We start from the raw sequence: 27,397 nt of genomic DNA on the forward strand, positions 1-27,397 counted from the left end.
TGCAAAATAAGAAAGCTTTCTGATTTAAATCTTAGATTTATTAGAACAATATAGAATGTGACTTATTGATCAAAATAATTACAATAAGAGCATAGTGCAGAAATATTAATTGACCAAAAAAGGTGTTTATGGCATTAATCCTAGTAATAATTTGGCTGTTAATGAGCCAAAACTTGCACTCAATATCCAGTCCAGATTAACCTTGCTGCACCTCTAACTTTAGATTTTCTGGAATTCTTAGAACAATCCCTCTGCTCCACACAGAAATTAGTCACCAAAAATCAATAGAAGATCTGGAATGATAAACTATCTACAAAATTCTCAACACTACATACATTTGATTTACAATCATTTATTATATCCTCCTTCAAGATGTGAAATAAAAATGATAATAACTATGGCCTTCAAACCTAAAATGTAGAGCCTCTGAAACCAAAGTAGGATCCCTGCCAATTACGACATAAAACCATGAATTATAAAAGGACCTTTAAGAGGTAAGAGATGACGTTCTACACATGTAGATCTAAGCATTATGCCTGCATTTCAATATTTTATAATTTGATACAAGTAGATCAATAAACAAGTTTCTAGCTGTGAATCTATAAACAAACCCATTTAACAAGACCAAACCTGATAGTCATCCAGTTCTGGCAAGTGATAAATCTGTTAAGGAGAACCAACTAATGCGTATTTTTATTAGATTCACAAATAATGGGAAAATTAATTAGGATCGCTGCGAACTACAACATAGAACCACTAATTAAAATAGGATCTTTAAGAAGTATGAGATAAAGTTCTTCGCATATAGATCTAAGCAATCAGAATAAATTTGAAAGTTTGATAATTTGATTCATCAAGTGGGCCAGTAACTGAGTCTTTAGCTATGAGTCTCTAAAAACTCACTGTTTAACAACACCAGAACTAATCATTAACCAGTTCTGGCAAGTGCTTGATCTGTTAAAGGCAAAACCAACGAATAAGTATTTTATTAGACCCTTACATAGGAAAAAATAAATTCATCGCCTGTTATTTATTCAGAAAAAAAAACATCTTGACAAGAATTTAACCAAACAGCAAAACACGGTCTCTAGCTGTAAATTCATAAGCTATTTGTAACCGAAACTCATTTAACAACACCGGAAAAACTGCTAATTACCCAGTTTTGGCAAGCGCTCAATTTGTTAAGGGGAAAGCCAACCAATAGGTATTTTTATTAGACTTAAAAAAAGGGGGAAAAATAATTCATTGCCTTTTTTTAATTCATCAACAAGAATTTCACCAGTACAACTGTGAGTACAAAAATAGCAAAACATATGCTAATTCAGTGAATTAAAGTTAAATTTATATGTATCAACCAATGTCAAAAACATCAGATAATTGTCTTCGACATCAGCACCCTATAGTTGTATTTGCACACGATAAGTGAATTGGTGACACACCATTAATCCTTGTAACACTAATATTAAAATGCCAATAAAAAAGCCTTTTTGATGAATATTTTGCTTGCATGATCATTTTTCTTTATTCGCAATTCAATTATAAATAACCTGCCATGGTCATACAAAAGTTTTTTGTCCCATAAGTGGCATCTTATCCTTTCATTCCTTTTTCTTGACTTGAGGCGGTATCAAATTATCAATTGCTGTATAGAGATGTAACCATAATAATAAAATATTCCAAATCTATGTCTTAATAATTCCATCTATGCTGGTCACTAAGAACTTTCTGCTATGTCTTAGTTACAGAATGTAGAATAGTGCTGCCATTTGACTTCTATTCTTAATACCATTATAATCTCTTCTCCCTTGCATCTTTGGTAAACCCAATGGAAGATATTATACTAGTCTCCCCTAGATCCGTAGTTGATCTCCCAATGGAATATTGGAATATTATCTGTTCCTCCACAGGTTTGCAGTAAATCTCCTCTTTGGTTATTGTATCTTTCTCCTATGTCTATAAGAAATTTCAAATTTATCAATGAGTTATTCTCTATTTTATCTGAGATGAGGAAGAAATCTGCCAATGAGATATCATATCTTTCTCCCCTAGCTCTTACTAAATCCTCCAAAAGTTTATATCTTCTCCCCTATCTAGCAAATCTAACAGAGGGCTATATTTCTCCTATATGCCTGTGGTAAAATAACATCTATTCTCCCCAATAATGTAGCAACTGGTAGGATATATTTCTTTCCAAGATCCATAGAAAATCTAAGTGTGGCATATTTCTTTCCAAGATCCATAGAAAATCTAAGTGTGGCATATTTCCCTCCTAGTTCCAGACACTAAGTAAAAACTAACGAAGAAGTACTGCCCATGGGTCTATAGTAAATCTGCCAGTGCGTCAATATATCTCTTCTTCCCTAGTTCACATTTCTCTCCTGATAGAGGATGGTCAAACATGAGTAAACTGAATCAAGTCTTAAGAGTGAAGATGACTGAACTGTAATTTAAGATTGGATATGGGTTGTGTTTGGTGCTGATCATGCTCCATACTTATCCTCATAGGTTTGGTAGAAATGCATTCACAATCTACGATATATGCTTGTACCATATCTTCACTGCGTAGTTGCAAACTTGCAAGTACAACAAAGGATTTGTAAGAGTTCATTGAAATGGTGAATGCTAAAAACATTGTTGAGCCATTACAGACGGCACCAAAAGTTGCAAGGTGGCAAGTTTATTAGTGGAGACAAGATATGGGCACATTTTTCGGACACCATGCATTGTTTATTACTCAACTTGGTGATGCAAAAGATTGGCGTAGAGATAGAGTGGGTGAAAGAAATGTACATCAAGATTGAAGAGATTTAGACATTCATGACAAACCATCGTTTTTCAATTTTCACAAGGCATCTTCAAGCCTTGTCCAAGTTGAAGTTGTTGAAAGTAAGTTTGTGACTTTCATTATATTTTTAATTTACTTGAAGTTTGCAACAAAATTTTAATTATATGAAATCCTCTACATTTTTATTTTTTTAAATACTATATTAAGTTGGTGAGACTAGATTGGCCCCACACACAATCATCATGAGACGACTAGTGAAGGTACCAATGTCATTGAGTGCCATGGTTATTAGCAACCTTTGAAATGTGTGGAGGCAATCAAATTTAGAAAGAACCCAAATGGTCAAATTATTGATCTTGGATGATGATTGGTGGACTCATGCAAATTATATCTTGAGTTTCACTAAGCCTATGAATAGGTTTGCTAATATGGATCAACTATGCTGAGGAAAATACATTATGGTATGGACTCCATGATTTAAAAAAAAAAGCACAAATAGCAACCAAGGAGAACGATCCAACAAAAGCATTTATTAAATGGGTGAAAAGGATCATTGTTAATTGTAGAACAAGATGACCAAACCCTTGCACATTCATGCATTTACATTGCCTCCTAAATAATATGGCACAGAGATACTTTATTTGCCCAAGAGAGTGGCATCATATAGAGACATAAAAGTTGTTGTTGGATGCAAGGCTGCATTTAGAATAATCTTCCCAAATCTAGATGCAGCTATATTTAGCTAGTCAAAGATGCTCCTACTAGTCTCTATAACCCCCTCTATTCCACAAGAGCACACATATAACAACACACGACAAAAAAAATTACATTGTTCCTAGAATTTGCCAAATGTATAACACTTATTCCTAACAATCTCACCCTTAGTTGTAAAGATTGCAAAAGCATAAGGGGTTCCAACATGATAGACTAACAGCTAGGGGCAGAAATGTCCATAGCTAACCAGCACGATCTGTACTTCTCTGTGCTCAATAGATCGTCAATGAATTTGCAGCATTCATTTAAGATCCATCCACCTTCTCAATCATCCTACTTCTGTCCACCATCTCATAAACAAAATGTTACTGCACATCAATGTTCCTTGTCCATACATAAAAAGTTGTCTTCTTGGCCCAAGTTAATGCCACTCTAACTATCACAATCAATCTACATTGTATCCTGTTTCAAGCCAACATCTAAGCACAAACTTTATAGTGAAACTACCTACTTATGAGCATGAGTAGCTGCCATGTACTTAGCTTCTATAGTTGAAAGACCAACCACAACCTGTCTCTTGCACATCCAGCTCACTGAACCATTAAACACATTAAAGGCATAACCACTGCTAGACCTCCTATTATCCACATCACCTACTCAATCTACATTAATGAATCCATGTATATCCATTGTCCTACTCAAATCAAGTCCTCCCTAGTAGCAAATAAGTGCTCAAATATTGAAATTGCGACACAAGAACTCAAGGCTCTAATACACAAATTATTAAATTGATGAAACATCTTCAAAAACCAAATAATTACATTACAATGCCAGTGTAAAAGCCTTTCTTCCTTCTAACTACCCCAACCACCACATAACTAACACCAATTAATAAATTAAAAGTATTATGTTAAATTATTCTTTATTATCTATTAATTATTAACCTATATTATGCACTATTTCCCAACAAGCCCCCTTTATTGCTAGCATAGAAACTTTTATGTTTGCCCTTCCTTCAATGGAATTTTTTCTTTAGATGTGAGTTTCCACTGATAACCCATCCTTTTACAAAACAAATTTCTAATTGGAGAAATATATTCCCTCTTATAAAAGTTTCCTGCCATTGTAACTGTTTGACCAAATCTAAACAAAGATGCCACTTGATGTCATGCCTGAGATCTTTTGTAAGGTTCTCAACTCTCAATGCTCTTCATCAATTACCCTGGTTTCAAATTATTTATATTGGTCACATGTCAATGGACTCAATTCCTAAAATCTTCAAGGAGAAGGAGCTGATGCAAACATTGTTTGTATCAGTCCTCCTTAATCTCAATTCTTCCACCCTGATTGTCAAAGATTGCAAATAGGTCTTGGTAAAGTGTGCTTAGTTGTTGCACCCTGCAATATTATGTATTTCTTTCACTCAAACCTATATAACTTTAACATTCAATCCAATATGGCAAATGACCTTGACCACAACCACCATCTTCACCCCCTGTACCCATGGTTTCGAAATCGTGAGCCTTGGAAATAAAGAGTGGAAAAATGTATTCTTTTCTTAGGTCTGTCATAGCTCAATCGGATCACCAACATATAGTGAACCAAATTCACAAAGAGATAAATGTGAAACTGTGTAGGGTTTTAAAAACAAAACTTTACTGGTCTATTCGACCATGGCTTATCTAGCTTTCTGAAGCGATTTGTTATCAAATGAAATGGCACCACAAAGTCCATAGGTGGACGTCCTTTTCTTCACCCATGCAAACAAAAAATATTGGTCCAAACAATTCTAATGCCAAAACAAAATAGTAATCTCCCACGCTGTGAAAACAAAATTGTAATCTCCCACACTACCAACAATAGATAGGCCCAAAGTATGATCTTCTTTGCAAACTTATGAGGAACGAGTCCAAGCAATTCATTGAAACAAGAAATCAAATTGAAATGGTGATCAAAAAATAAATAATGCTTATTCCAAATAGTGCACTAAATATAATTACTGAAGCAACACCAAAAATCATAACAAATTTGCATCCATAATTGTCAAATGGTTGAAACAAGAAACCACAAATTTATTATAACTGCTCAAGCTTCTTGTTTGGTTACTGGCCACAAACAACAATGGTTTCTTCTATTTGTCCATGTGATTTTTAGATGCCATCTTTACATGGCTATGGTTCTTAGTTCTAGTCAGCCTGGAACTTTCTCAAAACCCTAAATAAAGCTCCCACTCAAATAAAGATTAATAACAAGGTCACAATCATGGAAGTATCCCCTTCAAGTTTAGTTTGGGAAATTTGGAAGGAGAGGAATTGTAGGCTATTTGACAACAAATCCAGAAGAATAGAAACAATCTTGAACTCAATTGAATCGGTTATTGTGGATTCAGTTAACTGTAAGATAGCCTTTTCTTTGGGACCACCTAAAGTTTTCTCATCTTGGGATGAAAGCATTAGGAAAAACTGGCATGGAATCAGGATTCCTCCCTCTTTTGGGCAAAAAGACAATATGAGAAAGACCGCTATCTAGTCTCCTCCAAAGCCTGGCTGGATAAAACTAAATTTTGATGGCGCCTCTAGAGGCAACCCGGGCCCTTCAGGCATAGGATATGTAATCAAAGATCATACAGGAGCAACTCTTGGGAAAATGGCAAAGCCGACCCCCCCAGACACAAACAACATCGCAGAGTTCAAAGCTTTGCAATTTGGACTGATAGATTGCATAAAACATGGTTTTAATAACATCTTAGTGGAGGGTGACTCAGAGATAGCAATAAATGCCATCAAGAGGAAAAACACTCCAAATTGGAGATTGCAGGGAATTCTAGAAAGCATAATTGCAAGCCTGGACAGGATTGAAAACTATGAAGCTAAGCACATCTACAAAGAAGCAAACTCAGAGGCAGATGTTCTCTCGAAATTAGCTGCTCAAGGAACCTATCTCTACAGTTAGGATTAGGGTAATCTGCCTGTTATTCATGCAGATCATCGCACTTGACAGGCAAGGGTCCCAGAGGTTTTTTATTCAGATGTGAGAGTCTCCTCAGGAATATGCAGAAGCTACTTAACATTTCGCTACCTGGGCAAACATTAAATTTAACCTTGGTGGCTAAGTTTAACAGTTATTTCAATTCAAATTTAATCTTACCTATTTTGGGGAGAGTGGGCCCGCATTTAATCACATCATCCAAGCTGCAGTCATGTCCTAAGCTTTCTCCGATCCTCCTAACGAGATATAGCTGCCAAACTGTCAAATCAACTTATGGTTTGCGTGGCTTGAACGGGAGATTTGGCATGCCAAGGACAAACATCCCTCGCCACCTTTGCTGGCAAATTTATTGCATATCCGTCCCTCATCATTCGGCGTTAAAGAGTGTGCTAGCCTTCTTCTTCGCATTAGTTTTCTGCATTTTGTTCTCATTCTCATCCTCTTGCTAATTACTCTCAGAATCCAGATTTCTCCTTCTTGTTTGATAGCCTACATTGCCATCCATGTCGACCGAGCCCCCTTTTGGTTTCATTATGAGTGTGTATCCCAGACCCATCTCCTGTTTTGGAGCAGACACTCCAATTTCCCTCTCGGCGTCGACGCGCCAAGTTTCATTCAAGAAAATTTCAGACTTGAGGATCAAGCGCCTCCTCTACTCGGATTTCCCTCTCATATTGGCAGTCAAGATGATCTTGGGTAGCAGACACCTAAACAGAGACGAGTATCCTCGAGATAACACCAGTATCTCCTCAAGGTTTGTCGCCTCTCTGCTAGACCTAAAATTTGCCAAGCAGGCAATTTGGACTCTCACCAAGAAGATTTTTCCAGAGGAGGTCACCCAAGAGCTCCAAGAAATTCTAAACAAGGCAATTCATGACTCTGGGGCTCCTCGGCCAGGTTATAGAATCCTTTTCAATGCTCATGGAGAACTAATTAACTATTATCCTTTCCTGCTCGACCTGAAAGGAAAAGACTTGGATAGGCATCGCGTTTTTGCGATAGTTGGTCTTGGCTACCTTAAATGGCGGTTCTTGGGAGATAATTCAGATGACCCGGGCAGAGAGGATGACCTTATTCAGTTTGCAAGACTCAACGGCATTCTGCCTCTGAAACCAGAAGATGAAAACCCTCAAATGGAACAAGCATGCAGGGGTGGCGCTAGCAGGGGTTGTCGCGGGCCCGGACTTGGCCGTGGGCGTGCGAGGAAGGAGCATCTGCCATCTGAAGCCCACAAGGAAAGTGCAAGCTAGGTCCCCTTTAGCTACTTTAAAGCTTACTGTTTTGACTCTCGAGCGGGTATTTGTTTTTATCAGCATAATCTCTGTTAATAGGGCAGCAAGCTTCTGCCAGTTAGACTTTAAGTTTTTTATTAAAAGGGAATCCTCAGACTTACATATGTTAATTAGGAAGGACTCCTTATGCCTTCCATGGACTGCCTGGTTGCATTCCTTCTCCTCTACTAAAGGAATTTTGATGCTTCCATTTTGAATTCTGCTAAAAATCTATTTGCTATCTTAGCTTTGTAAATTCTACATAATCAATATAATTATGGCTTTGCCTTTACCGATCAAAAAAATTAACAAGGTCACAATAGCCTCTTCCCACGAATATAAACTCTAATACCAAATGAAAGGAAACTACGTTAATCCTATGAGAGATAATGTGAAGAACTACAAGACCTAGACAAGTTTCAATAGCATAACTACATATGGCACAATGTTTACTCTGGGATACCCATACAAGAAAAAACCAAGAGACAATAGCACATTCGAACTGTATTAATCAAATGAATAAATTTACATCACAATAAGTCTTAGTTCTATCAATGAAGATCCTCAACTATCTTCTAGAGTCATCCTAGATGCATATACCTAGAATAAAGTTACATATAATCTTCATCCCAAGCCTCCAACATATAGAACAAGGAGATCAAAGAGACCATAGGCTCAAAACCATGAGTCAACTCCAAGTCAAAATGATCCAACTTAGACTCATGAGCCCCTTTCCATGAATAGCTCCTCCCAACATAGCATGTAACTCCCTATGGAAAATAGTGACTCCTCAAAACAGAGGGGTCGTATGTAACTTCCAAGTGCTCTACATTTTAGCACTAATTACTCTGAAATCCTTCTTATACGTGACCATATTCAGCCAATCAAAGAGGCTCCTCCTATTTTGCTATGTAACCCCCCTTCATCAATATGCTGTTACACATGTCATAATATAACTTCCAAGTAACGTTGAATGTCATTCAAGGAATCGAATGAATTCCTACAAGACCAACACCCCATTCCATGATGACCCAAATATTGCACACACATTACAAGTTTTCGGACCCTTACATCCTAAACTTCTATTATTATTATGAGCGTAGTAATAACCATAGTTTAGTTAATATTAGGTTGTGTGCATTTGTCCCTCATGGGTTGTACTTTGTTAGGGGTAAATAACGTATGTTAGCAAGAATAATATTTATAAGTGTGTTTAAGTTGTGTTTATGGTTATGGTTGTCGTCGAGAGGTTCTCATCGGGTAGTTGGGAGTTGGTGATGGTTGGCAATGTGGCCAACCGTCGGGTCTATATATTGTTTAGATGGAACCTCGGCAAGGGAGACTATGTATGGAGATATTCAAATCAATCAATAAAGATATAACTCTTCTGATCTAGTTGTTTATTGTTATCGTTAATACTTATGCTGTGACATATGAATGTATTGGTACATGAATAATTGGTATGTGTGGAAAAAATTGTGTTATCTGTGAGTTTTACCAACCTTACAATAAGGACTAAACATTTTGGCGCCGTTGCCTGAACAAACCTGGAGATAACTATGGCGGCAAGCGGAAGGAATTAATGGGTCAGCCATTCAACCAGCAATTAATTGTCGTGGACAGCGACACGCACGAAGAGAGTACCACGGAAGAGGCATGAGAGGATCAGTTGACGACAGACTTGGTAGAGTTGTGGGACGTGTCGGTCACGCAGTACATGCAGAGAGAGGCTCGGGAGAGAGCCGTCTCGAAAGGCACGGTATGTGGTGAACTCACCGTCAGCACTCCCGTCTTTGACCTGCTCGGAAGTATTCCAAGGTTACTCGCCAGAAATCTGATTGCACTTCAAGACCGAAGGGAGGAAACTGCACAAGAACTCCATCGGCAACAAGTAATCTGAAGGTATGAGGAGCGGAGCCAGAGGGAGGAAGAGGAGAGGGAGGCTAGTCGACGCCGTACCTCTGGCACTTGATGCCCCTACTGCCAAACAAAGACAAACGTACCACTGCCACCGAAGGAGTAGACGAGGGAACTATGCGGAGATCCCTCCGCATAAAAGAACAGGCCGACCAAAGACGACGGTTATGGGAGGTTACTGACTCGAAGAGCCTGGAGAAATGCAGCAAAAGTCGGAGTGTGAATTGGAGTCGTAGTCGGGAGAGACAAAGGCCGTGTACGTGGAAGGAGTTGGTTGAGGTTGCAAGGAACTTGCCACTCCCAAACATAGCGGAGGAAGATCTCGCCGACCAGGCCCCACACTCGACGTCAAGTGAAGAGGATTTCGAAGCCAAGTCGCAAAGCAACCCATCAGAATATTCTGAACAAGGAGAGGAGGCGGTACGAGACCTGCACGAAGAGATTGCCACTATTTTTGAAGCAACATTATCTGGCATTAGGAATTTGTCCTTGTCAGAGGGTATCGAAATAGGAGGGTCAAATCCAGAAAGCTCGAGAAGGAGGGAGTATAGGACCGAGGGCTGGCATTAGGAATTTGTCCTTGTCAGAGGGTATCAAAATAGGAGGGTCAGATCCAGAAACCCCGAGAAGGAGGGACTATAGGAGCGAGGGTGACCAAAGCCCTGCGGACAAGGACCCAACCAGACCAAGAGCGTACGGTACCTCCCGGACACATAATACCTTCCCGGCATATAGTCATTTCCAAGCACTACATAAAACCATCCAGGCAAGAACAATGGCACACACCCCAGAGAAACAAAAGCTTCCAAAATTCATGGGCAACGGGTCTGAGGACCCTGTATGGCATTGTAAGACATGCGTGACCATTTGGGAGGCAAATGGCCAGGACAATCGGGATTACTGGTTGAAGGCGTTTCTAGCCACTCTATGAAGAATAGCAATTGACTGGTATACGGACCTGGATACCCAGTATAAAACGTCCTGGAGCAATCTGAAGAAGGCTTTCGAAGAGGAGTTCAAATTCCTACGGGACAAATTCCTACGGGACGACAACGAAATTGTGGCGGAGATTTACAACACCAAACAAGGGAAAAATGAAAGTACGCGCGCATATAACAGAAGGCTAAGGGAACTACTTAACAAAATGGAGAACCAGCCGACTGATGGCCTCAAGAAGCGGTGGTTTGTGGAAGGATTGGTACCATCCCTCAGACGGACAATAAAAGTGGTCCCTCCGCCCTCGTATGACAAAGAGTACAACCGCGCGATGGATATTGAAAGTGAAAACAAGACATCTCGGGGGAAGTGACGGGTGAGCGACGGTGACAGTACGGATGAAGACAGCGATGGGGGTCCAAAACCGTGCAAGCACTCCTGAAGGATATGATGAGGATGATGAAGGAATTAAAGGGTGACAAGGAAAGTGGCAAGGAAGGAAAAGAACTATGGTACACCGACTGCAAGACTGAAGGACACGCTAAAGGAAGTTGTCCCCGCAAAGTTTTCTGTGATATCTGCCAAGTAATGGGACATTCCACTAAGGAATGCCCGTACAACTTGAAAGCACTAGCACACAAGTGCTCTACGCCCAACCCGACCAAGCCACACCGCCGGCGACACCTCCGAATCCAACAGCAAACTCTGACGCCTCCCCTGGAGGGTACAGAAACAATCGGCGGGGGTAACAATAAATCCAATAATAACACACCAAGGAGTAGAATTCAATACAACGCGAAGGGGTGACCCATGATTCAATGCAGGAAGTGCAACGAATGGGGTCACTTTGCGCAGGAATGCCAAAACGGGGGTGATGTAGGAAGTTTGTTGTGCAGATGGTGCGGCCTAGGAAATCACGAGGACATAGATTGTCCAAAACAAAAAGGGGTGAATATGCTGGACGTGGAAGGACCGGGAGAAGACGTATTGGCAATCACAAGATTGCAAACCAAGAAAGCCATGTATCTTGACCCTCGCACGGAAAAGGAAAGGCTTCAGGAAGCCAGGGCGGATATTGAGCAGGCGATGGCAGAAGAGCGGAGGGCCTCGCACTTGGCTGCCAGTACACCACTCCGGTCAGGACCAGAGAAAACTATCACTAAGTAGATGTTACAGACCACAATACCCGTACGGGTATCCGACCTTCTGCAAACCATGCCACAATTGAGGATGGCCCTGACAAATGCAACCGGGGACACCACCCTCAGCAAGGAACACCAAACGATGATGAAACCATGTAGTACGGACCCAGTGAAGGGACTTGGTACGGACGCCATGAACCCTATGCTACTCACGGTAAGCGTTGGATGGAAACCGATAGTAGTAGAGATGGATATAATGGGACAAAAGCTCACGAACACCATTGTGGATGGTGGGTCCGGAGTCAACGTACTACCGGAGGAAACTTGGAGAAGCCTTGGCAAGCCTACGCTCTGGCCACCAACATTCCACCTGGTCGGGGCAGACCAACACGGTATCAAACCCCTCGATACCCTCATGGCACAAAAGATGGTAATCGGGACGCAGCAATTCCTTCTGGATTTCGTAGTCATCCCACTAGAAAGAAAAACATACGACGCCCTCCTGGGAAGGGGATGGCTGATCATGGCCAGAGCCAATCATAACTGGAAGAAGAATACACTCTCAATTGAGAGTGACGGTTATAAGCATGTAATCGATCTAAGGAACCAGTCCGTCAGTGAAGAGCTCGCGTCATCCGACTCCGACTCAGAAGATTCAAATAGATGGGAGTGGGGTTCTGAAGGAGACAGAGGAGGGAAAGGGCCCAACGAGGAAGGAGTGTTGGAACTGGACGGATGTTTCGAAGATGGAACTAGTTCACTGGCCGGACTCTTTCATTGGCAAATGGAGGACTATGAGGTCTTCCACCCGGAGTGTCACATGCTGCAAATATGTGAAATAGGGGAATCAAGTGGCGGTATGGAAGAACAGTCACTTCCCCTGCAGTATGGTAGGTACCAGGAGGGAATGGCGCGGATGGACGATACGCCAGCTCACCAGTTTGAACGAGATAAACCCATCAAGTACGAGGAAAGAGATGTGAAGAAGCTTAATCTCGGCAATGAGGAAGAACCCCAGATGATACTTGTAGGGGATGACTGGAACCCTGTGTTGAAGGCAGCAGCCTTCAAGATATTCCTGGAATATAAGGATGTCTTTGCCTGGACTTACAAGGACTTGAAGGTGGTATCGCCGGAGCTATGCGTACATCGCATAACCCTCGTACCAGGAGCCCAACCGGTATGAAGGAGGCCGTACAAGATGAACAAAAACTACGCAGCCAAAGTAAATGAGGAGATCAATAAAATGCTAGAAGCAGGGATCATATTCAAAGTGGAAACTAGTGACTGGGTTTCCTCAATAGTCATCTCTCTTAAGAAGGAAGCTAATCAGATAAGGATATGCATAGACTTCAGGTACCTGAACGCGGTAACCATCAAGGATCCATTTCCGATCCCATTCACTGACAACATCCTAGAAGTCGCCGGGCATGAGATATACACATTCCTGGATGGATTCTCCAAGTACAACCAGATAAGTATCGCGGAAGAAGACAAGCTGAAGACCACACTCGTGGTGGAGGAAGGGGTGTACGCCTATAATCGCATGCCCTTCGGACTATGAAATGCACCTGCAACCTTTCAGAGAATAATTTTGCACATTTTTGACAAGATGTTCGTAGGAAACTTCAAGGCATTCCTGGATGACTGGTCGATTTTTAGCGATCAAGACACCCATTTGAAGGTTTTGGGAGAGTGCATGGAAAGGTGTCAGAAGGCTAGGCTAGCCCTAAACCCAAGGAAATGAAGGTTTATGGTACCACAAGGGAAGCTTCTGGGCCACATCGTTTGTAAGGAAGGTCTGAAGACAGACCCGGACAAGATAGGAGTGATTGTCAACATGGAGAGCCCAACAAATGTGATAGGGGTGAAATCATTCCTGGGCCATGTCGGCTACTACCGAAGATTCATCAAAGGCTTTGCGCAGGTTTCCTGGCCCTTAGATAAGCTGACAAGGAAGGGAGAGCCGTTCGTGTGGGGTACAGAGCAGGAAGAAGCCTTCAAAGAATTGAAAGATCGGCTGGTGAGTGCACTGATATTGGTATACCCGGACTGGAACAAAGAGTTTCACGTACACGTCGATGCCTCCAACTTTGCAATTGGTGCTACCCTCGCGCAAGTAGGGGCGCAAGGACTGGACCTTTCCGTCTTTTTCGTAAGCCGACTCCTGTCAAGGGCTGAACGAAACTACAACACAACGGAGCGAGAGGCACTAGGGATGGTGTACGCAGTACAGAAGTTCTGGCACTACCTGTTGGTGACACCGTTCACATTTTATGTGGACCATCAGGCACTAATGTACCTGATAAATAAACCAATCATCCAGGGTAGGGTAAGTCGATGGCTACTACTCTTGCAGGGATTCACCTTCACCATTATCGTACAGCCAAAAAAGTCCCATGTAATAGCCGATCAACTATCAAGGATCAGATCAGGGGAACCAGCCGAGGGAGTGAACGAAGACTTTCCAGATGCACACTTGTTCCAAATTGCAATACTACCAGCCTGGTATGAAAAGATAGGCCAGTACCTATCTACCTCCACATTTCCAAGAGAGATGCCTTCAGGGGAACGGAGGAAGTTGGCGCTGAAGAGCAAGACCTTCCAACTAATTAATGGGCTTCTATATAAAATGGGTCCCGACCAAATCTTGAGGAGTGTCATGGAGGAGGAAATTCGCGGTGTGTTGAAGGAGGCACACGATGGGTTAGCAAGCGGACATATGGGACTAGATGCAACTGCCAAGAAAGTGCTTCTGGCTGGTCTATGGTGGCCAACTCTACACATCGACGCTTGAGAGTGGGTGACTGGGTGTGACACTTGCCAACGGGCGGGAAAACCACTCAAGAGGGACTTCATGCCTCTCTTTCCTTCGCAGTCGTAGGAGTTATTCGAACGGTGGGGTCTGGACTTTGTGGGACCTTTGAAGCCAAGTAACATGCACAGGTGTAAATATATTGTAGTAGCCACGTAATACCTCACCAAGTGGGGAGAAGCTAGGGCCTTGCCGGACAACACGGCTCTGAGTACGGTACGGTTCTTGTACGAACAGATTGTCACAAGGTACGGGATACCCCTTCAAATCACCAATGATAGGGGAGTGCACTTTGTCAATCAAGTATTTCGTACCATGACTGTAGAATTTAAAATATTCCATAACCTATCTAGTCTGTACTATCCTCGAGCTAATGGACAGGCAAAAGCAACCAACAAGGTGTTGGTATCAATAATCTACAAATCATGTGGGGTGGAACAGGAAGACTGGGAGGAAAGACTACTAGTCGTGCTATGGGCGTACCGTACAACATACAAAGTCACTACCGGGCATACCCCATTCCAACTCATGTACGGGCAGGAGGCAGTAGTACCAGCTGAGTACACCATACCAAGCCTTTGGGTGGCGGTGGATAACAGACTCGGGGAGAAGAGAGCTTGAATGCAAGGCTTGGTGGCCTGATAAAACTGGATGAACGAAGACTGATGGCACAATGGGCGACGGAGGTGGCGCAATGCCGACGGAAGCATTGGCATGACCAGCATCAACAGCGGGCCAACTTCCGATCGGGGCAGTTAGTTTTGAAGTATAACGGCCGGAACGAACTTCGACTAGGGAAGTTCAAGGTTCGTTGGCTCGGACCCTATAAGATCAGAGAGGTCGGTAGGAACGGGGCAGTAAAGCTTTTGACTTTGGACAACAATTCGATCAGAGACCTAGTGAACGGTTCCAAGCTAAAAATCTACAAAGAACGGAATAAACCTGTGATTGAGATTAACATGCTAGGATATGCCACCAGAGGGCACTGGACCATTGGCCAGAGCAAGGTAGTCGAAGAAGACCCAATGGTAAAAGGAGAACCCTACCAGAGAGATGACGACTGGGCGAAGCCTTTGGCGGCCATGGAAGAACGACTTGTACCGAAAAGGGTGGAAGGTGTGGCGGTTCCCAGGATCCACAAGCACCTCACGAATGCGTATTTTGGGGACCCAGCTGTGTGGGTGCGGGTTTCAAGACATTGGAGGAAGCAGGCCCCATACGAAGGACTTCGGGAAGGGTACGTAGCATATGATATTGATGAAGAAGCGGAAGCCCGGAGGAGAGCGGAGAACACAAATAAAAGGAGGAACTGGTAGACCTAGAGAAGGAACTTGACTTAGAGGTATATGGGGCAACACTAGGTCCTTGTTTAAAAATAGTGCTGAAAACAGAAGATCTATTCGTCATCGCCTCCCAGTCAGGCGAGGCAAAAGCCGGACCTAATTCATTGTACCGGGTGATCCCTAACCCCATGAGGCCACTGGAGGTTGATGGAGAGAAAGTAAAATGGTACCAACAGTACGGGGATCGCTACATTGACGACCGATACAAGGGTCTGGGACCTGCTCCGTTAGTGGACAAGATATGGGACCTGGAGTACGTAGGGACATGTTGTGCACAAGAATGTTACAGGAGACTCCCACACGTCTGTATGTGGTTGCACGACTCAGAGATAAGAATGAAGACGCAAAACGATCGCTCGGAAATCAAGAGGAATAACAGTGGGGATGAGGACACCGAACAAGAACCAAACAAGAAATGGAAGGAAGACAGGACATGGAACAAAGGAACGGTGAAGAAGGTGAAAAGGAAACATAGTATCTGGCCAACAAGGAGAAAACAAAGGGGGCAGAAAGATCGTTTAGCAACGGGGGTAGACGTAATAAACTGGCCAATGGATCCCAGAAGACCAATTAGAAGGCACAACCTGACCAAGGGATACATTGGTAAACTAAAGGTACAGGGACTGATATTTAAAAAGCTCTACCAAATAAAGGAAGTAAAACGACTGTTAAAGAAGGGGGTACTAAAGGGTGAGGAAGAGAAATACAAGGAGAAAGAAAAAAAATCAAAGTTAGCGAGTATTAAAAAATTGAAATGCCAGGCAAAAATAAGCAAAATAACTATGGAAAAATTAAGACTGCTAAAAAGGCATTTATTTCATATTAAGTTAATAAAACATTTGCACCTAACCCTAACCCTGACAAGGATAAGTGATTATAAAAACCTCCAAAAGGCCCAATTGTACACAGAGCAGGGAAGGCAGCGAAGTGAACCCGGCAGCCAGGCGGAATCGAGAGGACGAAGACAGGTAACCGTACGGCTGACCAAAGGAAGGAAATTCAGTCCGTACACCATATGGACTAACCGTACGAACGTAAAGGGGGGCGGAGAAACAGTGATAAATCCTTACGGCGTACGGATTGCACGAGCTGGGAAGCAGGAGAGCCAGAAGTCGACACCGTATGGCATACGACCTACGCGTACAGACGTGACGAAGGAGAGCATACCATCGAATAACCCATATGACGTACAGTGTATGGGGAGCATCTCGAGGGAAGGCACGTGGCGTACGGTGGTCGTACTTGGCTCATACGGTGGGTACCCAAGTTAAGTATTCCGTGCGACAAACAACTTCAGCGCCATAGTCCGTACGGAGTGCAACACATACCGTATGGTCAGCTAAGAATTTCGTACAACAGACAACTTCAGTGCCATATTCCGTACGGAGTGCAACACATACCGTACGGTCAGCTAAGAAATGGGTACAGCAATGTTCGGCGGTTGACGCAGGGAAGAAGGAAGTCGTACGCACATGGAAACAAGTACTGTACAAAGAACAACACGCAATAGTCCGTACACGTAGGCACCAGGCAGGTATAAGAAGCAAGAGGCAAAGCACACTACGGGATCTGTACGGTGAGAAGGCTGCAGGTAGTGCAATGGGTTGTACAAATTGGCGAAGCACACTGTCCGACGGTTATAATAACGACCAAGGACGGGGCAGGGGAAGGAGAACAAAACAAGGCAATTGCAGTGCAGCCATGACTGCCATAGAGCCAGCCAGTAGTAAGAAAGCCAAGAACAGGTCAAAAGTGCAGAAGGATTCAGAGGGAATCACGGCGGAGAATGTAGCATTTGAGAGTGTGACTGGCAGTGAATGTCGTACCTGGTGGGAAGAAACCCCTTTGGACCATGTAACAAAGGATTCTCTCAGGAGGGCCCAAATCGACCACGCCATCCAAATGCCCACATTCAGCATTAAGGATTTCGAGCTAGTTCTACGAACCATGGTATCCAGATACAACCCACAAGAATGAGCTTCAGTCATTTAGTTTCAAGGGTGCACAGTGCGAGTTTCGTTTAAACCAGAGGATTTCAGGAGGGTATTTGGTATACCCGAGAAAGGGGCATCTGTGGCCAAACCAACCAAAAAACTCACCAAGGAAAAAAAGAAATGGTTGATGGATTTGGTTTGCAGAGATGATCTCACGGAGGAACAATGGAAGAGTGCCTGGGCTGATGGCAGAGGAATGAAGCGTGCGTTTATCGCACCAGGAGAATGGAGGATGTTAATGGACCTGGCCAAAAGCCGCCTTACTGGAGCTAGCTGTGCATCTGACATAGTTGTTTGGATGATAGGATTAATGAATGGGATTAAATGTGGGAAGGTGTACAACTGGGGGCAACTCCTGGCAGAACGAACCCATGATTTTCTGAGATTGGAACACAAGACGTTCTACATGTGCCATCATGCTATCAGCTTATTCCTATACGTCGTACGCCTGCAAGTACCACCGAAAATATGGGGAACATTTGAACCACGCAAACAGGTGGAGCCGAACAAACCCACTATGTACTATTATATCCACCTGGACACACTAGGTGATGCCGCGCAGCCGACCAAAAAAAGAAGAAAACTAGATGCATCCATCGAGGTCGAGGATGTCAGCAGCGCAGAGGGTTCGGAGGAGGAGGTGAAAGAGACTGAGGAGCAGGAAAGTGGTGATGAGGGGTCCCATCTGGCAGGACACAGCTGTAGAGGAGGAAGGGGAAACAAAGTCGCAACAGCAAGAAGAGGAGGAACAACATGGAGGGTTACGGGCCCAATGGAAAAGTACAAGGGTAAAGTTCACACCTTCGAAATTATCCTCGACACACTTGGTACCACAGGAAGCGCTTACGGTGGCCAGCCCCATGGGAGACGTATGACCAGTAGGGATGTTGTTCCGAAAAATCAACGAAGGGGAACCACCAACACAACGGCGAGTATCACTACCACAGATCAACTTGGCCGTACTTGCAACAGAAACCACGGAGGGTACGACAGACACTGGTACGACAGACCTTGGTACGTGTTGTGACGTTTTCACACATCACCCCATTGCAAATGGGGACCCATGTTTTTTGCTTTTTAGGGTTTGTTTTCTAGGTCTTTTAGGGTTTTGTTAGTTAGCCTTTGCATTTTGAGTGCTGTCGGGGAGATCAATAGGATAGCAGGTCCTAAAAATTTGGCTAAGTCTGAAAGTCTTGATCCTGAAATTTGGCTAAGACTGGAATGTCCTGAAAATTTGGCTAAGTCTGAAAGTCCTGATCCTGAAATTTGGCTAAGTCTGGAATGTCCTGATCCTGAAATTTGACTAAGTCTGGAAACTGAAAAACCTCAAAAAACTAGATTTTGCAATATAACTCCTGGAGGTCTGAAACCACTCTCAAACACCCTGAAAGTATATATGGAATATAACTTAAAGTATATACTTAAATGTTATATTCCATAAAAGTTATCCTGATAGAGAGTTCGAAAAGTCAAATTTCGCTCCTGTCCTTCACTGAGGATCCAGAGCGAATTTCGCTCCTGTCCCTCCCAGGAGGACCAAGGCGAAGCGCTCCTGTCCCTCACCAAGGGACCAGGGCGATAATACTTATTTGAGCCATTCCTGACCTTGTTTGGACGAATTGAGACATCAAAGGCATGGTGAAGGACGAAATGAGCATGATAGAGCATCCAGACTTGATCAAAAGCAATGAAATGATGAAGTTTTTGCCTAGAAGGTCAAATTCGCTCCTGTCCCTCACTGAGGGACCAGAGCGATTTTATTCATATGCACATTTTTAGACTTTGTTTGGACATTAACTTTTATTCATAGCATGAAGCAGGATGATATCTTCCCTAACAAAGACATTTCATGGTGAAAAGTGAAGCATTTGGGCCTGGAGGACAAAAATCGCTCCTGTCCCTCACTGAAGGACCGGAGCTTGAAATCCAAAATTGCCTTGCCCTTGAAAGATTTGAACGATTTTGCGAATTGAGAAGATCAAAGGAGATACATTTTATCAGTTGAATATAACTTGAAAGCGCAATCATGAGGAAAATTGACCCTAGAAGCAAAATCGCTCCTGTCCCTTTGCCAGGGACCAGGGCGAATTTAAAGTGATAGCTCCCGTCCCTCTCTCAGAGACCAGAGCGATTTTCCCTATAAGACAGGTTTTGGGCGAAGATCAAGTAAGTGTTAAGTTTGAGGCAAGCAAAGGAGGCGTAACGAATCCGTTGAAGATAATTTGAAGATTGCAAAAACGCCAAGTGAAGCCCATATTGTCCTAGGCGCTCCTGTCCCTCTCCCAGGGACCAGAGCGATTTCTTCCTTAGACAAATCTCTCGCCAAGATGAAGCAAATTACATGTCAAGGATGAGTGAAAGGGGGCACAACATGTCCGTTGAAGATAATTTTAAACATGGGCAAAGTGTGATTGAGCCTAGAAAATGAAGTTCGCTCCTGTCCCTCTCCAAGGGACCAGAGCGAAATGTTCAAGTGTGTCCAAGTTTAAGTTGCCACTCACATTTCAAGTGTTCAAAAGGGAGTAAGGAACATCATTTTACACCGTGAAGACAGTTGCAAGTTAATATAAACAAGGATGAGCACAAGGAACAAAGGTTCGCTCCTGTCCCTCACCAAGGGACCAGGGCGATATTCACTCAAATATCAAATTTGCATTGTAAAGGACGAGTAAAGTATGCATGGAATGAATAGATAACATTGTTACCTGCCTTGCGATATAAATTGGTGATTAAAGAGACAAAGACCCAAGGAAAAGGGCAAGTTCGCTCCTGTCCCTCACCAAGGGACCAGGGCGAAAGTACTTTAAAGCGCACTCCTTCCACAAAAGGGACGAATTAAGCTCAAGATTCCCCATTAAAATGCTATTTTGGACGTCTAAGACATGACTCTGAACGTGAAAAACAAGAAAAACAAGGCCAAAATGAAGGGCGCTCCTGTCCCTCTCCCAGGGACCAGAGCGATCTTGTTGATGTCCATTATCTTGCCATGCCTAGGCGCCAATATCATCTATGACACATTAAATGCCAATTTCGATGAAACCTTGAGATATTTAAAAAAATTAAATTGGCATTTAAAAATAGCGCATAAGGTATTTAATTAATTTATTTAGCCTTTTAAAAATCGAAATTATTAACTACAAAGGCATTTAAATTAATTAATTATTAAATTAAATTTTAAAAAAAAGGGGAGCGCTTGGGGTATTGTTTTGCAAGGTCGGCCCCCTCTTTTATTAAATTTTATTTGTTTTTTGGGCCTATTTTCCAAGTCGGCCTAGGGGCAATTGTCAAGATGAGCGCCTATATAAGAGGGGTGTGTTGAGCATGTTAATCCATCTTTCAATCATTTGTCCAAGTGCGATTTTGAAGGAGCAATAAAGGAGTGCGAGTTGAAGGCTAGAGGTGGAGCGAATTTTCCTCAAGACGTTGAAGGCTAGAAGTGGTGAAGTTGATAGAAGAAGCACATTTTGAAGACTTTGATCCACATTTTGCCTAGCAAACTTGCTTAATTTTGCATCTTTTCTTAGAGTTAATTCCCAAGTGGAGGTATGGCGAGATTCTCCTAGTCTCAATTTTGAATTTTGAATTTTCAATCTCAAGTGGCTTAGTAAATTTAGGAAATGATAATTCAAAGATTTATCATGAGGTTTCCTAATTTAAAACTTAAATCCTCTTTCTAGTCTATATTTCCACGTTGCAAAATATATTACTAATTTTGAAATGTTGTGTAGGTATCAAGATGGCGACTCCAAGCTCGAAGGATCTGCAAGTCGGAAGATTCTCCTCAAGGAAAATCAAGCCAGATCAAGGACGGTCTCCTCAAGGACAATCAAGCAAGGACAAGGGCGGCCTCCTCCAATCCAGCGTTTCAAGGCGAGGTACATCATCATCCTGCAAATCAAGGACGCAAGAAGTCAGAACAAGGGTTGTCATCACTTCTCCAGTCAGTGTGGTCCACCTCAGCATTTCCAGATTCAATGTACCTAACTCATGGAAGGTGGCACAAACTCCGATGTACCTACCCCGGCTATCCATTGGTCGATTTTTCTAGAGAGGACATGTGTCCAAGCAATACAATTTTATCATTGGTCAAGCATTAAATGTTATGTAATGGTTGTAACAAACCCTAATTAGGGTTTTCATTGTTGAATCTTGGCCATTGATCTCGAATTGATCTAAGCCATCGAATTGTATTGAGGGCACTATATAAGCCCTGGCATTTCATTTTGTAAGGGCATTAGGAATTAGAGAGAATAGAATAGTTGGAAGAGTTAGAATATAGTTGATAGAATAGCAATTAGAGTAGAGTAGAGAGAGAAGGCAAAGATTGTTGCCAAGATGTTGTTGTAAAAGACTTGTAACTTCATTGAAGAAATGGTGAAATTTATGGGTCGATTCGACAATTTGCATGGTCTTTATACTTCTCATATTTGATTTCATGTTATTAGATGAGTGGAAGAAATATGCTTGATTGATGGTGAAATTCGTATATCCATACTACTAGCAGTTTGTTGATTGCAGACTTGCCTTGCGTAGTCAACTGGAATCATTCAGCTTAAGCTTAACTTCAATTGTCGCTTCTTCATTGATATGCATCAACTTGATGGTGTCTATGCCTGCAGTGATGATTTGAACATCATAAAGCTTCCCTTCGAAGATCGCACTAGCCTTGTGGAGATGGTCCTGCGATGTCAAAACAAGACCTAGTTAGAGTTTCATCAAAAATCAATCATTGCTCCTACATTCTTAGTACTAGGATTAGATCCTCTCTTCGCCCTCATCTTTTTTTCCATTTTTCAAATCTAAGGCAGTAAGATCCTGTGTTCCAGCAATATTCAAAGGCAAATCAGAAGTTCGGGCATCAAATGTAAGTCCCCTTGTGATTCCAGCAAATCACATCATACCACAAAGAGCTTATCCACACGTAGAGACCCTACATACAAGAACCTTGGAGTCATCCTGATTGATCCTTTTTCGCGATATCTTCAGCAATCAGAGGCTTTATTCAAGAGAGGATAAGGTACCCTTGGGTATTTTATTCTGTGTTAGGCAGTGTACAAAATACACGTCAACAGTACGGTACCAACATGTACTAGTACAACATTGGCAAGTACTGGTACGGTTCCAACTGGTACGATACCAGCAGGTACCAACATGTACATGCACTGGTACTGTTCCATCCGTTACTGGTACGACCCAGCAGGTACTAGTACGGCTCCAGCAGGGAAGGAGACAGGGAATATATGGATGACTGAGGATGACCTGGAGGCAGTGACAGCACTGGATACTCTCACGGACGAAGATATAGACGCCTTGCTGGATGGATGGCTAGGGCAGTTCACACTCGCCCCACACCTTCCCCCCTCCCCTGCACCACATAACATGGCCATTGGGGCGCGCATGACTCCGGACAAAGATATTACTATCTCAGACCTGGACGGAGGGAGACCCATTGATCGAGAGCATCAGAACCCAAGGAGTGACAGGCAGGGCCAATAGAGCAGTGGACCAGAGGGATCACTAGCAGGGCTCCTCATCACTCCACCGGATCCAAGTGATCCAACAGGCTCACTCCGGCGATTCTTGGGAGAGCTACAGGGGCTCTCCGATGTTGCACGCAGCATGGCACAGCTTACTGGACAGATGGAGGTCGGCAATTCAGCCGACGCTACACAGCTGTGTCACTTCATGACTACGGGGTGTACGGACGAGTTCGCGTGCCACTTCGAGCGGCAAGGGTGGCCGGACCATAGCACGCCAGAGATGATTCAAAATTGGACTCACAAGCACCTGGTGGGAGGCACAGGCACCACCTTTTGTAGCATGGAGAGGGCCTTCTGGGATGTGTACTTGCAGATGCGGCAGCACCAGGTGGAGCAAGAAGCTCAACAGCTGTACATAACAAAACTGGAGGAGGAAGGCAAGAAGCATGCACAGTTAGCTACAGTGGAATGAAACCTGCAGAAGGAGTTGGAAATGAAGATGACCACCCATGAGGCCCGTTGCAGCATGCAGGAGGAGGCGCAGGTACTAGCAGCCAAAGTGGCCGAGCTTACCTCTCAGTTAGAACAAAAAGATAAGAAGCTATTGGAAGCTGCTCACATGGTAAAGAAAGCACGGGAACGGCAGCTGCTGGCAGAAAAGAACCTGAAAATTCACGCCGGACAACAACCTCCTCCTACGGCCACTACAGGGACGCCTCCTCCCTCTTCTCGGTCCTAGTTATGTTTTATATTTCAGCTCTTATTGTCTTAGTCGTCTAGAAGACAACTACGTTTTGGGGGGGGCTAATGTTAGGGGTAAATAGCGTATGTTAGCAAGAATAATATTTATAAGTGTGTTTATGTTGTGTTTATGGTTATGGTTGTCGCCAAGAGGTTCCCGTCGGGTAGTTGGGAGTTGGTGACGGTTGGCAACTTGGCCAACCGTCGGGTCTATATATTGTTTAGATGGAACCTCAGCAAGGGAGATTATGTATGGAGATATTCAGATCAATCAATAAAGATATAACTCTTCTGGTCTAGTTGTTTATTGTTATCGTTATTACTTATGCTGTAACATATGAATGTATTGGTACATGAATAATTGGTACGTGTGGAAAACACTGTGTTATCTGTGAGTTTTACCAACCTTACAATAAGGACTAAACATACTTCATAAGTAACTTTTTGTGAAGGTTATATATTAGTATTGTAATCATTTTGGAATCATATTGTGTATTGGAGATTTGCTCTTAAGGAGGTTGCCCCCTTGAATAGGCCTACGATATTTTTCCAAATTCATGAATATAAGCATATTTGCAGCTATTTTCCAAGCAATTATGTTTTTTTTTATCACGAATATAAGCATATTTGCAGCTATTTTCCAAGCAATTATGTTCTTTTTTTTGCTTCAATCTAATAATATTTTGCAGATAAGTGCTTACCAACAAACTTAAATTATTACATTGTTCCTAGGGTTTGCAAGGTGTACAACACATACTCCGATCAGTAAGTAGATATGGTAGATTAGCGGTCAGATACAATAAAAGAATTGTTTTTTACAACAATATACTAAGACAATTGGTAGGCTACAACCCTGATATGAATGTGCATATCAAAATAATGCCTGAAAAAGGGGACTGCTGTATCAGAGCCATATTTAGATACAGCCAAAAAAATATGATGTTTAACAGTTTCTGACAAATACCCTTGAAGTATCTTGGAATGTATCTATATATTTGATGCACATATATGGATAGGAGGGGTGCTCTAAAGCATCCTTAGCTTGGCAAAATATGCTCATAATAGTTTAATATAGAAATTGGCATCACGACTGTTTTCTGATATTTGGTCTAGTGTATTGATTCTGGAAGGTATGTTACCCCGAGTTTCTGGGACCGGGATGGTAGGAAACGGGGGTACGTGTTTCCGGGACACTGATTTTTTTTTGCCAATTTTGGGGACGGCTAGGGGACAGCAAAGGGGACGGCTATATAAAAATAGGGAAAATTAAAATCTATAGGGAAATTTAAAATATACATATGCATGCACATATACATTATAGAACCTTAACATATAAGAACTAGCAGAGTTCTTATGCCAAATTTGTGTTAAATTGAGAGTCAAAGTCAAATTGCTTATAGAATTCATTGTCAAAATTCACTGTCAATATGCAGAATTTATGAGGACATCTCCTAGGAGTCTCCTGTCCCCAGGACGCCTGAAAAGAAAGCCGGGGACGCGTCCCCGGGTAACGTAGATCTGATTCTGTCTGTTCAGGAGCCTTGTAAGAAAGTTGCAACTCAGACTTATCGTAGCCTTAAACAACTTTGGGCCAAAAGAGGAGGTGTTGAAACTCCCTCTTCCCTCCTGCCTCACATTTCCTGGTGCTTGAAAACTATAGGCAACCTTCAAACAAATCTGTCTTCGATCCTAAACTTCTCCATTACAACGCGAATGATCTGATTTAAACATATGGAATTACTCTCTAAAGCAGAATCTCTACATGTCATCACACAACCTGTTTTTCATCCCTCGTACTTCATTCATTTTCCAGATGTGCTTAATTTCTTTGTTCTTTTTGCATGACTACCATATCGTCCTTAAGTTAAAACTTTAATAGCAAGCAAAAAGCTCAGGAATGGTGGAAAGTTGGGAAGTACATTTGCCAATTGATAAAAAAATAAAATATCAGATTTTCCCAGGTTACATGTTAAATAACCAGAGGAACCATGGGCAGGTCATCTACACTTTGCGAGTTTCATCGTGATAGGATATTGAGAGCATTAAAGGAGAGAATAATGCTTTTCATAGTTGCATCCCAGTGTGGTGTGTGTCATATAAGCAGAGGCTCGTACAAACTTATTTCTGCTAATGTGTTTATTCATATTGGCGGTACTTACAGTGTTTTCGCTCGTTTGGTGATGGGCTCTGTTGACGATTCCGAAGAAACTTGTCAGAATTTGCAAACTACAGGCTTGCTTATTTGAAGAGCTTCCCAAATGTGAGTATGAGTTTGTGCAACTAGTAGGGCTATTCAAAACCTACAAAAATAGACGTTTTTTTGTTGATTAGGAAGCTGTCGGTGATAAAAACCCTTTAGCGACTGCATGAATTACTGTTTTTCCTTTGAACTTTAGATGACAAGGTCTAACAGATAGTTATTCTCACGCTCAATCTCGTGCATTTATATCAGAATGGAACCCTGGTGGGAAACAGTGAACCACACAAAACTCTTGTTTTAGGGCATGTGCTGTGTGTAGAATTTGCCCTAGTGCCAAAAACACAATTGTGTGGCCTTGTCTGGGAAGGACCAATATCCAGTCTTGCAAAAAATCATGAGAAAACATTGCAGAACTAAACACAGCCATTACGAGAATCCAGTTTGCTTGTCTCCCAGAACAAATATATTATGTATTCCATTGGATAGCGCTTCAAAGTCTTGAAATTACAGAATTTGTGTAGTTACCTGCACGTCATAAAACTTGATATAAAACCTTGACTTGTCGACGGAGAGCTTGGACTCGAGGATGTCTGCAATGGCTGCACTGATTTTTCCATTGACAGAAGGACCCAGCCCTCCAATGGAGACAAGCTCGCCATATGCAGCTGGTTCCTCAGTACCACCGAATGAAATAGGTACTCCTCCTTTCAGCAACACCATCACATACTAAACACAAGAACATAACTGAATCTGTCATCGTGATTCATATTCATATGAGCAGCTAGGCAAACTTGTATGAAATGAGTTAGCTTACAGATTCAGGCTTGCCAATGACCCTAGCCACAGTCTTGCTGCAGTCTTTGAGGATGTCTGAGCTCACCACCCCATCCACAGGTACATTGGTTGACAGATTTAGCGTAGGCATTCCCACAATCTCAAATGTCCGGGCAACTGCTCAAATTTGAAAGCCTGTCCTCTGCTTTTACAAATCTTTTCAATAGATATGTAAGCTGCCCTCGAAGCTCCAGCCTTATCTAATTTTGTGCTACCTTTTGAGGCTGTGTTTTTCTG

General features: G+C 42.5%; 1 protein-coding gene across 6 annotated transcripts; it reads right to left on the reverse strand.

Moving 5' to 3' along the window:
- On the reverse strand, positions 1-27,397 carry LOC131051673 (uncharacterized). 6 transcript variants are annotated; one of them, XM_057986260.2, is made up of 5 exons: positions 27,141-27,397; positions 26,852-27,052; positions 26,286-26,426; positions 411-446; positions 1-251 (listed from the first exon to the last, which is right to left on the reverse strand). In XM_057986260.2, exons 1-4 carry the CDS (start codon positions 27,249-27,251, stop codon positions 411-413), a joined length of 489 nt encoding a protein of 162 aa, XP_057842243.1. In that variant the 5' UTR covers positions 27,252-27,397; the 3' UTR covers positions 1-251. The 6 variants fall into 6 exon arrangements, with proteins under 6 accessions (XP_057842243.1, XP_057842242.1, XP_057842241.1 ...); XM_057986259.2 differs by having other exon boundaries at positions 403-446; XM_057986258.2 differs by having other exon boundaries at positions 1-446.

This window comes from Cryptomeria japonica, chromosome 10, assembly GCF_030272615.1.
Source record: "Cryptomeria japonica chromosome 10, Sugi_1.0, whole genome shotgun sequence".
Lineage (NCBI taxonomy): Eukaryota > Viridiplantae > Streptophyta > Pinopsida > Cupressales > Cupressaceae > Cryptomeria > Cryptomeria japonica.